Source organism: Podarcis filfolensis (genome assembly GCF_964270895.1).
Source record: "Podarcis filfolensis genome assembly, chromosome: 8".
NCBI classification, from domain to species: Eukaryota; Metazoa; Chordata; class Lepidosauria; order Squamata; family Lacertidae; genus Podarcis; species Podarcis filfolensis.
The window spans coordinates 42431350-42445480 of NC_139611.1; the positions used below are offsets into that span (position 1 = coordinate 42431350).

The window sequence follows — 14131 nt, forward strand, 5'->3', positions numbered from 1 at the left end:
GGCAAAGAATGGGGCCTCTGAAGAGACAAGGCTCCAGGCTGTGAAATTTGGCAATTAACCACCTGGTTATAGGCCTTGTTCCAACATAACTGTTGGCATTCAGCACAATGAATTGTGCCCAGCATTCCTTGGAGCAGACCCCTTGAAAGGAATGAGCATGGCTAAGTTAGGCCCATTAATCTTATCTAGTCCAAGGATAACTTAGTTGGATACAGCCCAATGGCTCTTTGAAGTAACTCCTTGAAGTTCACACATGTGCAAAAGCAATGCCAGAGTTTGTTTTCCTCAGCAGGTCTGTGATTTTATGAGCAGGTTCATCGATGCCTGGCAAACAAGCAACCCTGTCCCACAGGCATACGTAGCATTGGATTCTTGCAAAACTGCCTTCAAACAGAGCCCAGCTGGTACCAGCTCAGATCTCCTGAATGAATCTACCCACCTGTTTGCCCCCTTCCTCTCTCTGGTTTTGCTGCTCTTCAGGGATGAGGAGGGGAGCTTCTCTATGGCAACACAACCACCTTTACTACTGGGCTTCTGGTTAGGTCCTCCAGAAACATATACTACCTCCAATTGTGAAGGTAGAGCATGTGGCCCCTTTTGGTGCTATGTTGCCCTTTTGGCAGTGATTGGCGCACCCTCTACTCCCTGCTCCCCACTGCTGTGCCTGGTCTGTGCAGCTGCTTTTTCTTCTTGCAGGTAGAAAGAAGGTGCACTCAGACACCTCATCTGCTGGAAAATTCTCTTGGCTCACTGATGAGTTGCTGCTGGCAAAGGGCCCTTTCTTTAAAGATAATAGCATAATTGCTCCCCTGTGTGTCAGGGCTTTACCCTCCTCTCTTTTCTTTTCTTTCTTTTCCTTTTCAAGGTGCTGCTCTCTCCTGCTTTCCCTGCTCCCAGCAAGAGTGTTTTGTGGGGGAAGGGGGGGTGGTCCCTGTCCTTCCTAGTCAGCTAAACATCAGGAAGGCTTTTCAAGTCACAATTTTCTTATCTTTCTGCCCTATTCCCATTGCTTTTTATTGTTAATCTTCTATAAGTTTTTTTGGGGGTTTTTTAAATGAATGGTAGCACTTTGGCCACTTAGGTGCTCAGTGATTGACTTAAAAGGATTTTGAGGCCCCAGGCCCATGATACAAATCTGCATGTGCTAATGCAAACTGAGGCTGAGTTTCAGAGGGGGAGTAATTTAAAGAAATAAAGGGGAGAAGGTACAGGAGATATCCACCCCAGGGGAAAAGACTTGGAGCTCAAGCCCCCTGACCCCCGACAACAGCCCTGGGCTTTGACACACAAACACACACACACCCCAACACCCCTGGGGACTGCAGCTATGAAGCTGTGTGTGTTGTGGCTTCTCCCACTGCTTGGTCATACATTATGGGTGTGGGGCTGTTGATCTGAATGAGGGTCTCTTGAGGCTGCTGAGGTGTCATACTTCACTCCCGGCCTGTGCCACTCCTACCCACCCTGGTTCTTGCACCGCTGTCAGCACAGCCCCCTATTTGGCATGCACCAACTAGTCTGTCTATTTATAGACCAAATTAAACCAAAGTGTTTTGTACGTCTTCACATTTTTCAACACTACAGCACTATTTAAGACTGTGCTCGCTATTCTTAAAAATCACTGGATTTCCTTCCCCACCCCCTGCTGCTAATCTTTTCTGGGATTTGCTTTGCTTTGGGGTTGTCTTTGCTCCAAACGGCTGAAGGGAGTGCTGGCTGTGGCAAAAACCCTTCTGCACCTCTGGATATTGGTATCTCTGGTGTGGAGGAAAACCTTTCCAAAGTAATGTTGGTTATTCTGCCTTTGTGGCAGTGTAATAGTGAGAGTTGCACCACTACAAAACTATGACTTACTGCTGGAAGCAAAAGGGGCCTAATTTTGACCCATCTGCTCCATCATGGCACAGATGCATCTGTTGCTGAGGAGAAGGACTCCAGTGATGCTCTGGGAAGGAGGAGGACCGGAGGATGGGAGGTGGGGTGCCTAGGCGAACCCTGCCCTGCAGGTCTTGACTGCAGCAAATGCCCTAAGCTCTGGGATGCCTTTTGCAAAGGGGCAACTCCTGCGCAAGCAGACCGCCTGCATCCCAGGAGGGAGCGGCTGGTTTGCAACAGTTCTGCTGCTTTCATGTCAGCCCTCATTAGAAAGCAGATTTTCTTCTTCAGGCAGCAGAAAGCTGAAGACAAGTTGAGATCTGTCAGCTGGCTGGAACAGTTAAGGAAGGAAAGGGAATCTGTGCAACCTGACCCCTGTTGTGTGTAACTTCAGGAGTTGGGGGGGGGAGCAGCTAGAACTGTGGCTTATATGTGCCCGTGTAGTCTCATTTTTCTTCTCTTGGGGTGGGGAGGAAAGAGGTGCTTCTCCTCTCCCCCTTCCAGGCATTGCTGAAGGATTTGCATTATCAATTGAGTTTAAACACATTAAACCTTCCCCCAGGATGTCAGCTGAGACACATCCTCTTCTTATTCAGGGATCATTCACTGCATGGGGGAGGGGGCTGGGAGGGAACCTGCTTTGTTCATTCAGCTCCTGACCCAGGCAAAGTGCTGCTTTTGTAGGCAAGAGTCATAATAATTAGACCTCCTCCTCCTCCTCCTCAGCTGTCTAGGGGCGCCTGGGAGGGAGATGCTTCTGACACCCTGGGTGGGTTGGTGCACTGCAGGCCTTGCATCCCACCAAGAGGGGGTTAACAGTTACGAGGGATGCAAGCTAATTTCCTTCAGCAGAGTAGACAGCTCCCCATCTCACCCCAAGTACTACCACTATAGACTTTATAGCTTGAAAATGTGTGTGCAGAGGCAGCTGGTACCTGAGACCAAAGCTGGGCTTGTGCTGGTCACAGAGCCAAAATGGATTTTTGTGGAATAAAGATATCTACAAGATTCTGCTTACTGTGCACAAGTTGTTCAAGATACAGAATTTGAGGTTGGTTCTTAGCTTAAGAGTTGAGAAAACAGAGCAAAGGTTGTAACTGTGCAGCAGCAGAGGTACCCTCAGCTGGCATCCCTCCCCCACTCTTCCTCCATGGCTGAAGCCCCTTCAGGGCAGATGCATATGTGTGTGCCTTTTGTCCCATTGACATGCAGGTGAGACAAAGACCAGTGGGGGGGATTTGTATGCTTTGGAATTCAGGGGGAACTAATGAAAATTAAGGGATTACCCTTTCATCCTGTGCCTGCCTGACAGTGTGGCAGGAAGCGCCAGGGTGTATCCAGTGCAGAAGTGGCCTGTCATGTAACTCTTGTTCTTGTCTGAGTGCTTGAATAAACCCACATTCAGTCCTGCCTCATTGTGCTCCCCCCACCCACCCAATATTTCTGCAGCAGCAAGTTTGCACACCCCACTGGTTCTACTTAGTCACAGAGGCAGCAGGTGGGGGAGCAGTTGCCACAGAGCAAAAGTCTTCTGGCTCTTCCTTTTAGACTTGTTGCCCTTTGCTGTTCTGTGTCATGGGTTAAGGAGCGCAATCGGATTGCTCACTCTAGTTTTCACACGCTTTGCTGATTCTAATGCACTTGGTCTGCTGTGGCCTCTGAATGGGCAAACAGAAATCCAGGTTGTGTATATTTGCTTCCTCTCTATTCTCTGATGAATAATTTTGTGAAACTTGAAAGAAAGCTGGCGTACTCTTAGACTGGCATTAAATTGGTGTCGTTAGTAAAAGGCATGATGTTACCTTCTGCCTGACCCCCTTGGGACTGACATGACAGCCACATTCTATTCTGTTGCATGCGAATCATAGAATCTAGAATCATAGAATTGCAGAATTGGAAGGGATCCACCCCAAGGGTCATCTAGTTCAACCACCTGCAATGCAGGAATCACAGCTGCCTGACAGATGACCACCCAACGTGTTTTTAAACCTCCAGTGAAGGAAAGTCCACCTCCTTCTGAGGTAATTCATTCTACTGTTGAATAGCTCTTGCTGTCCTTTCTTGTAATTTGAATCCATTGGTTCAGGTCCCATCCTCTGGAGCAGCAGAAAACAAGTTTGCTCCATCCTCCATGTGACACCCCTTCAGATATTTAAAAATGGCTTCTCTTTTCTAGGCTAAACATACCCAGCTCCCTCAAGTGTTCCTCATAAGACTTGGTTTCCAGTACTTTTATCATCTTGGTTGTTCTCCTTTGCACACATTCAAACTTGCCAATATCCTTCTAAAACTGTGATACCATTTTCACATTGTTGACTTACATTAAGCCTGTGGTCTACCAAGACCCCTAGATCCATTTTACATGGGTTGGTTCTTCATGGTTCTGAGTTTGGGCATCTTAACAGCAACCATTTTGAGGCACAGGAATACAGCTACTTCCACACCCACAGCCCTACTCACTACTCACTACAAAATCCCAGGGACTTTTGCAGCATTGTGGTCCAGAACTGACTGCAAAGATTAAGAGGGCTGGACCGGAGCCTTTCAGCCCCTGTGACCAGAGTCATTTTGGAAGTGTCCTTCCTCCCATTTTATAGATGGGGAAGTAAAGGCAAGCAGTAGTGAGAGCAGAATTGAAAACATCCTTCTGGGTCGAAGTTCACATCACTCCTTCCCTGAAAAGAATGAGCTTTTTGCACCAGCAGCTGTTCATGTATCTGCTAGGAGTGCTGCTTGTTGGGTCAGGGTGAGCAGCGCTGCAAAGTCCCAGACACTCTTACTCTTTCTCTCACTCTCAGTAAGAGAAAAATCTGCTCCCAAGTCAGCAAGAATTGACTTCAGGATTCCTCTTCTGGGCAGAGAAGAGGAATTTGGGGCAGTAAGAAGCATCACCTTTCCTAACAGGTGGCTGCCTGACCAGCCATCCTGGGAACCTGCTCAAAAGGTGCAACAAAAATCACTAGGTCATTAGCTAGGACTGGCTGGGGATCCTCCTGCACAGAAGCCACAAGAGGCTGGGCTGCCCACAGATCAGAGGTCAGAGGTGAGTCCAGGAAAACTGGCGTCACATTGTAGATGCCCATGGGCACACATGCTGACAGCTGCCGCTCTGAGCCACAGGCCAGTGGATGGTTGCATAAGAAGGGGGGGGTTGTGCAGATGGGCCAGGCGCCTGGTCAGCTGTGAACACTCACCAAAGCGTGTGATCTTGACTGGTCGATAGCAGAGCACCGCTGGCCAAGGTGACTTCTAGATTGGAGCTGCAGCTCATTGCCATGTGATAGATAAGTTTTCAATTTAAACCACCACAGCTTTATTGTCCAGGCTGTGTGACGCTGCCATCTCCAGCAGAGCTATCCTCTGCCAACCACCTGCAGTGTCTGGTGGTTTACACGTGAGTCGGAAAAACATTGCTGATGGAAGGGAGGTGGCAATGCACCAAAAGCCTGGGATCTCCATTTGTCCTTGGCTCCTTATCTCTGCCCATCTCGTTGTGTCCTCCATGGAGCAGGCCACTTTTCCCCAAGAGATATCAACAGTGCCCCCACCCAGCCAAAGCTTAACAAGAGTTTTATGTATTTTTCATGGGTGATAAGTTTAATACATTCTCTATCTCTTGTGTCTATTTCTTCTCCATAGCACAGAGCTCTGTTCTGCAAAAGGTGAGTGACTTAAATAATCGGAACCTTTCTCTCCCCTGCCCCCACTCTTGCAGGAGACATGGCCTTCTCACACCGAGACAACCTGATCCACGCCTTTCTGCGAGGAGCAAGAGATCTGGATGGCACTCTTAGGGCAAGCAGCCTGTCCAATCTGGGAGAGCTGTGCCAGATACTTCATTTTCAGCTGGGCTCTGTGGTCCATGAGGTATTGGCCACATCACCTCCTCTCTAAAGCTTTTGTTGCTACTGGAACATGGCAGGCTACTGGGGTGGCATGCTTGGAAGGGGAGGCTTATATAACTTCCTCCCAAATGGAAACCTGTGGCCTGATTAGTGCTGGTATATACCCCCCATGCTATGAATTCCTTTTGCCTTTTTGGCTTCTGAGAGCCCCTTCGACATACTCCCTCTGCCTAGTGCACTCCAGGTAGATGTTTTAGACTCCCATTAGCCCCAGGCAGCACAGTCATGTGATACTGGGACAGATGAGTGTTGCAGTTCAAAGCATCTGGAGGGCACTGTGTTGGGGAAGGCCACTGTAGGGCATTCTCACAGACTTCTTTTTTTCAGACAATGTAACGCTTCCAGTGCCTTTCGCCTTCTGCCCACTAATACACTCTCCACTGTCCTGTGCTGTTTGCTAATTGGGTATCTTCCATTAAACATGGGCAGTTTGACTGGTGTCTTTCAAGGTTAAGTCCATCAGAGCCACAACTGGGTGCTCCAGGGACAGAACACTCACAACCGTGCATTTCTGTGTCAAGCTGCAGAACACCTGCCTCATACCGAGTCAGGCTATTGGCCCATCTAGCTCAACATTGTCTGTGCTGACTGGCATCACCTCTGCAGGGTTTTAGACAGGAGACGTCCCCAGCCCTACTAAGAGACGGCAGGAACTGAACCAGGGACCTTCTGCCTGCAAAGCCAATGCTCTATCAATGAGTCACAACCCTACCTCAGACTCTCCGACCTCTCCTGGGTTTTGTATCTGTATTTTCTCCTCCATAGCTCAGTGGTAGAGCATCTGCTTTGCATGCAGAAGGGCTCCAAATTCAACCCCTGGGGTCTCTAGCCAGGGCTGGGAATATCCCTGTCTGAAACCTAGAGAGCCTCTGCTGTTCACTGCAGATAGGACTGAGCCAGATGACCCAAAGATCTGACTTGGTAAAAGGCAGCTTCCTTTGCAAAGATGAGAGCCGCAGGCCAAGCACAATGCTAAGTATCTAGTACAGGGGTCAGCAACCTTTTTCAGCTGTGGGCCGGTCCACCGTTCCTCAGACCATGTGGTGGACTGAACGAATTCCTATGCCCCACAAATAATCCAGAGATGCATTTTAAATAAAAAGACACATTCTTCTCAAGTAAAAACACGCTGATTCCCGGACTGTCCACAGGCCGGAAGGCGATTGGGCCGCATCTGGCCCACGGACCTTAGGCTGCCTACCCCTGACCTAGTAAGTAAGTCTTACTGGAAGCTAGGGTGTGCCTTTTGCTGCCTGGAAGGTTGCTGAATGGACCCTTAACAGCCAAGAAGTCTGTGTTTTCCATTTGCCCTCTGCCACTGCTCCAACAACTAGCTGGAGCAGGGCTGTGAATGCTCTTGCGTCCAATGATGCACTTCGGTGCTATGGAGATGGGTGCCATGGAAATACGTGCCCACCAGGCAGGTACATCTTGGTATTCATAGGCAGGAGGGATCAGTTCTCTGGATTCTGCACAGTAATGCTTTTGGGGGCTACCTCCAAGGATAATAAGTTCAGAGGCATGTTGTGTGCCATTTCAGGGTCACCTGACCCTGACCCTCCTGCTGGGTTGAGAAACCTGATGGAAGCTCTGTCCAGCGTTAACTAATCTGCAGAGACACACACTACATATTGCAGCCTTTTGTTTGGTGTTTAGTTAAAACAGAATGACATCCTAATTGCTATCACAGGTGAGAAACTGCAAGCCACCCATACGTATAAGTGAAAAGGGCTATGGGGTGGAAAAGAAGTCCATAATTGGACCACCGTGTTCACACTATACCTTTGAAGCACATTCAAATCACCTTCTTTCCCTCAAAGAATTCTGGGCACTATTATTGACCCCTCACAGTATTACAAATCCCAGCAACCCTTAACAAACCAGTCCCCAAGTTTATTTGAGGTGTGTGGGTCTGTGTGCTTTTAATGTGCCTTAAAGACAATAGTGCGTACACAACCTTTGTCCTCAATAGGTATGAGTAAAATAGGCTGGTTTTTTAATACATTAAAAAAAAAAACATTATGGGGTATCTAGGTAAAATGATCATAAGCTTCATTCCCACAAAGGTTTGAAAGAATCCTGCTGGGTACATTGGAAGCAGCCTTATGTAGCAGGTCAGACCCTTTGTCTGTCTAGCTCAGCAGTGTCTGCTCTGAACAGCAGCAGGCTCTCCAGGGTATTGAGCAAAAAGAGAAATCTTGCTCATCACCTGCTACATATGTGAGATTATTTTAATTGGAGAGGTGTCACCTGGCAGGATTGAACAAGGCGCCTTTTGCATGCAAAGCAGCTGCTTCCCCTCCTCCTTCCTGCAGTGCTGAAGCTGGAATAGCAGGAGGTGTGAATGCCCTCTTGGTGTCAGGAGCTGTGCATGACAGTTCTGCTGCTGCCTATTGCTATAGCTCCCGTGCATCTACAGCAGCACACAGGGAGGAGGTGGGTGGCTTGGTGCAGATTTCAAGCCGCACTTTTCTATGTGTGAGGAGGGAGAGAGAGAAGGATGCTTCTGGCTCTGCAGCGGGCCAGGTGCCAGCTGATTCAGCAGGAGCTGCTGCAGAGGGGGAGGGGGAAATGCTGCCCTTGAGCTGAAGGAAGGAGGCTACAGTGGGGAACTCTGTGCAGGGCAGAGGCTTCTCTGCCAGTTTCAGAACCAGCAGCAGGGACCTCCTTGGAGGCCAGGAAACAGGAGTTCTGCCCACTCACCACAAGCTGGGTGGCAGTTTCCATGCCACGAATGTGAATAAGCTCCAAGGACGGAGCAGCTGCCTTTGCTCAGGAGTTTGCAATACTGACCCTTCCCACCAAGATGGGGAAGAAAACTTCTTCCTCTCTCACTTAAGTTTCCTTAGTGCAGCATTCCACAAGGGGTTTTAGAGCAAAGGCTGTCACTCAATGGCAGAGCATCTGCTTTGCATGCAGAAGGTCCCAGGTTCAGTCTTTAGGTGGGGCTGGAAAGATCATTTTCGCAACCTCCTATTCTCTTGACTGTTCTGGTGTGGTGGGCTTTGATTTTGCGCTCAGGTTTGCTGTGCAGGCACTCCTGAGTCCCCAGCCCACAGACCATCACGGGTGGGCAAAGTAGTCTGCCTGTCCTAATAGGGCCTATGACTTTATCTGTCTGACAGGTGACCTCATGTCTGACAGCAATAGCGAAGACCGATGGTCAGGTTGAAGTGCGAAGAGCAGCCGTTCATGTGGTGGTGCTTCTGCTGCGTGGCCTCAGCACGAGAGCGGTGGAGGTGAGCTGCTTCCCTTCTTGATTCTGCCCAAAAGAGAGATGCCCTGTAGCCCAGGCTCCTCTGCTTTTATGGTTGAGACTGGAGGTAAAAGTTTTTCCCCACTCCCCCTAGGGCCAGAGCTGTGCTTTGCCCTGCAAGTGCCCTGTGTGAAGAGAAGTGGAGTGGGGGCAACACCAAAGAAAATGGACAAAAAGTAAAAGGAGAGGTGCACCTTGAGCTGGTGCCCAGAAGCCACCATTTATGTTGTGAAAATTGCCCATCATGTCTCAACTGTAGGTCTTCTCTCCTCTATAGCCTAGCAACAGAACCTCTTTCAGTACTGAAAGTGAAAGCCTATATGCAAGAGCAAACAGTCTTTTACTCAGAATAAGACCCATTAAGGTCTGAACACATTAAGCCACTTTCACAAAATAAACGACTAGCTTTCTGGCAGCAGACTGAAGGCTTCCTCTTCCCTTTTCCTGTGTGGGCAGCATCCTTGCAGCAAGGCTCAGACTGCCACAGCTGGTTCTATCCCAGAAGTTGGCTCTGAGCAGTGGGAATTTCATTTGCAACTACCATTGACTCACTGGAAAAAAGATTACAAGAATCATGTTCATCTGATTGTTGCTGCAGGCAGTCAATGAAAGGTGTGGCCTTCTAGAACTGCCCTGGTGCCCTTCCAAGGTGAATTGCCTCCCAAGTTGAGGCAAAGGGCAGTAGAAGCACCACCCAGGCCCAGGAAATTCTGTTCCTGCTAGGATTTCTCTCCAGCCATATTCTCAGCTTGTTGCTGCTGTTGCACTCTTGTCCTTGATTATTACAGAGGGTGAAAGTGACCTTGAATGAACAGCACAATGGGAGGTGGAAGCACTTCTTAAAGTTTTGAAAGCATAGGAAACATTATCCCCCTTGCAGTTTTTAAAGGGAAAAGACATTTGGAAATATTTGGATTTATTTTTTTTAGTATTTACTAGACTGCCAGTACCAAACCCAATTTATATCACTGGAGCTCAAATACAATATACATGCAGTTTCCCTGACATTGTCAAACAGGTATAAAACATTTGCAGAGTAGCAGCAGAGAAATGAAAATCTTCAGGTCTTCATTGAGCAGGAGTATTTTGGGGGAGGGTTTTTGGATTTGAATCCCTTTCCCCATTATTCCACAACATAAATTGTTCATTTTTTATTTCCAAGTTTCTCTCTGCCCCCAACCCAATAATGGTGTCACAGGCTGCTTCCTTTTAAGAATAGGAGATGAATGCTACTCCATTAGAGCCTCTGCATGGTTAATAATAAAATTCAAAAACAATCAGCAAACTTCCCAAAGCTGATAAGCAAGTTGCCAAACTGCTGAGGGTTTTGGGATGTATTCCTTGTATTGAGGCTGTGTATTGTGAATGAGGCCTGCTGGGACTTGCGGCTTCTACAGGCTGCCCACCTGAGTTTCAAAGTGCAGCAGCATCAGGTGGAGCTGCCTTGGCATGGTTGGCCAGGTGCAGGCCAGGAGCCCTGGGCAAGCTGCCACCAGCGGATCTCTTTTGGCAGGACACTGGGGAGTGCCCCATCCAGGAAGCCCAGGGACTGTGTCTTCTTCCTCCTGCTCCTTTCTACCTTCGCTCCTAGCCAAGCCCTGTGGGGATGGATTAGCCATGCTGGGCTCTAGGAGAAGCTCCTTGACTCTCTGCCTCTCCTGCACAGCAGTGCTGTTTCTTTGGCAAGGCTGCTTCTCTTTCTACCTTTGGACAGGCAGAAGCCTCAGTGCCAGGTACCTAAAATGAAAAGGGCATTTATCCACAAGTCACTCTCCAATTGCCTTTCAAGGGGAGGGGAAATCCAGCCCTCTGCGAATGCACACACCTTTGCAGGCCAGGCCCACAATTTGGTTGCTCTTGTGGCTCTCTCATCAAATGCCCCTGTATAAGCTCATGCTGAAATTGGGAACTTTTCAGGCTGAGCAAAACTCTTTGCCTTGTGACCCCATTGCATCCTCATGCCAGTGGACTCTTTTCCTTCCTGTTGGGCTCTGGAGAGCTCTGCACCTCAGGAGAAAATGAGGACGGGAGCCCTCATTCCAAATTTGAACCGAACCAGCACAAGAGTTGCCTTCTCACCTCCAGCACAATCATGGCTGCAATTTTGCAAGTTTTGACCTGGTGCAGATTCCCATCTGCAGCTTTCTGACTTTTTTTCATTTTCTTTTTTGCTGTTTCACTTTCCCAACATTGAAAGTTCTGGGAAATCGCCATTATCTTTTCTCAGTGTCATGCAGCAAGGCAACTCTGTTTAGATCATTCCAAGCTCCATTACCTGCCACCAGGTAGCTCTGTACAGTAGTTCAAGGGTCAGCAGTGTGTTTTCACTACACAAATTAATCTCAGGTGCTCAGGGTCTGTAATGAAGCCTGGGCAAAGCAGAAGAGTGTGTAGAGCATACCTCTGGAGGCAGAGTGGTGGCACCTTAGGTTCAGAATCCAAAAGATGATAGATGGGTGTATACTATTTCCTTGCTCTTACCTGTTATAAACATTTTATCACACCTTGACTAGAATGTGACAGGTCTACAAGGGGCCAGCTAACATTGCTCTGGGGACCAGATCAGGTGTACGGAATTTTCTAGCACAGATCTAGACAAAAGTATTTTCTGACAGGCAGCTGCAAAGGGAGCCCTTTAACCTCAATTGGTTGGACAGCTGAATGGCTTCTGGGGCATGAAAGGTTCTTTTGGACATTGCACATAACTCTGCCTCTCCAATGGGTGTTTCTTTTCCTGGTGTAGAATAAGCATTCTGACAGCTCACTATCATGACCTCAGTTGTTCCTAGGAATAAGAGGGGATCTCCCAAACTGATGCAATGCTTTCCTGCTGGAGGTGTTTTCCTATGGTGTTGCAGAAAAGGAAGTGGTGTCACACCTTCAACAGGGGCAAAGGCTACCGATCCTATATTGGGGAAGTGCCTGAGCTCAGTGGTAGGTCATCAGCTTTGCATGCAGAAGGTCCCAGGTTCAATCCTGGGCATTTCTGCATAGGGCTGGAAGGAAACCCGGTCTGAAACTTGGGAGAGCTGCTACCAGTCAGCGTTGACAATACTGAGCTAGATGGACCAATGGTCTGACTCCATATAAGGTTGCTTCCTATGTTCCCATAGCCAGGCTTTGATCTGCTGTGGTGGATATATGGACATAAGAAGCCACAGGGCTTTGCCTTATTTCTGAAGTGAGCATTCATCAGGCAGTCTCCAGCAAGCCCTAGCTGTAAAAGTTTCTGATTTCAGAATCTGCTGCCGCCTGTTTGTTGCAAGATGCAAGACAGGCCTCTGTTGCTTTGCAAAGCTCACCTGCTGCAGGAGCTCAGTGGCCAGAACTCCCTTGGTGCAGTGGGAGGTGGAGGAGGCAGAAAATGTGTTGAGCATTAATGAGAAGCTTGTCTTGGTGGGATTACCTGGCTGTCCCACATGCAGACCGTGATTAGAGAAATTTGGAAAGGTACTCTCCCCCTCCCCCCTGAACCTCATCCTGACAATATTCTGGCTGTCAGATCCTTCAGAAAAGGGTGGGAAACTATTGAGAAAGCATTGCAAGACAAAGCAGAGGCCAGTCTGGCCTTTGTTTGGTGCTCAGAAAGAACACTCTCCCATACACTGCCTATGCATTATAGGCACTAGGGATCCAAATAGTTCACTCCCACACACTCAACCCTGATTCAACTTTCTCTTTCCTCTTCCCCTGCCCCCCCCCCCAGGTTCTCCAGGATGCGCTGCTGGAACTCTACCACCTGCTGAAGTTTGTGGTGCGCTGCGAACAAGATGAGGTCACTGTACTTCATGCGCAGCTGGCCTTGGAGGAGCTGGATGGCATCATGAGGGAGCTCCTGTTTCCCCGTCAAACTCTTGAGAAAAAGATTGAGGTCCTTCCTTAGGGAAGCACAAGTGCCAGTGGATCAGAGGACTCCTGCTACTGTGCGGCACAACCTCAGAACTGTACCAGGGTCTCTCAGGGAAGTGGGGTTTGGGAGCCGAGCAGCTGGGCTCTTGAACCCCTGTGGCCTCAGAAGTGCTAGTCTGCAATGAGGGAGTGGCTGGTCCTTGAGCTGTGGCTCCTGAGAGCAGACTGGGCCATTGCCTGCCTAGAACATTGCTCCCACGGGCAGATTTTGCAGAAATTTGATACTTATTCAAGGGTGTCTCTTAGGAGGGAAGGACTGTCTTGGGACTGCTGCTGGGATCAGTCAATGCAATAAATTTCATAGGGGAAAACTTTCTTGTGTGGAAAGTGTGCATGCCTTCATAGACCAGGGTTCAGATACCCCACCTGGCTGGTAGCAGATGGTGTCCAGTGGAGAGGGAGTCAAATTAGAGCAGGTATAAGAGGAGTGGCTATGATCATGAATCGCAGAGTCCCTGGCTGTAATCCCTGGTTGGCTGTGAAGTCACCAGCTGGCCCTACGTGAACTCCTGCCTTGTATCCTCTTCCTTGCTTTTTATGGGATGTTTCTTGTTTGCAAGAAATGAAGCTGAAGTGTGGTCCCGTCCTTCACAGGCCCTTGACTGGGGCATTCCATTCTGCCTTTTGCTTTTTGTTTTGGACTGTAAATGCAGCAGAGGAAAATTTGTCTAGATTTCTTTTTTTAAAAAATCCTGCATGACTCAGTTATAGGAAGTCAGCTCAACGAGTTTACACCTAATTGTACTTTGGAAATTCTGTAAAAATTGTATTTTAAAGAAATAACAGGAGGGGAACAAGTTCACACCTCAGAATGGCATGGTGGAGCTTGAACAGTCCTCAGCCATCCCTTCTGTGGTGGCTAGAAAGGGACACTCAAGGCCACTGCCACGTTGGCTGTCTGATTAGTCCTCCCCAAAATCTTCACCTAGTGCAGCCTCCTAGCTTAGCTCTAACAACAAAAACAGTCAGTCAAGGCAAAATCCAATATGTCCACCTTTTCTGTACACAATACAATAAAAAGAAGGTATGGAATGGCAGCTGCTTGGCCAGGCCTTCCACCACTCCAACCCTTTTCTTGAGAACTAGAGTAAAAAAGGTGCCACAGAGCATTAAAGGGAAACACTTCTTCTAGTCACCTTATGCAACAACGTTGACTGCTGCAATTGCATTCTTGACAACCTGGAAA

At 48.5% G+C, this 14131-nt stretch overlaps 1 protein-coding gene across 1 annotated transcript in view; it reads left to right on the plus strand.

The window, feature by feature from the left end:
- TANGO6 (transport and golgi organization 6 homolog) overlaps positions 1 to 13260 on the plus strand; it is a 49273-nt gene extending 36013 nt beyond the window's left edge. Inside the window, exons 16-18 of the mRNA XM_083626233.1 lie at positions 5591 to 5742; positions 8906 to 9019; positions 12743 to 13260. Coding sequence (XP_083482359.1) covers positions 5591 to 5742; positions 8906 to 9019; positions 12743 to 12919 — 443 coding nt within the window. The 3' untranslated portion in view covers positions 12920 to 13260. The remainder of the gene's footprint in view (positions 1 to 5590; positions 5743 to 8905; positions 9020 to 12742) is intronic.
- The last annotated feature ends 871 nt before the right edge of the window (positions 13261 to 14131 follow it).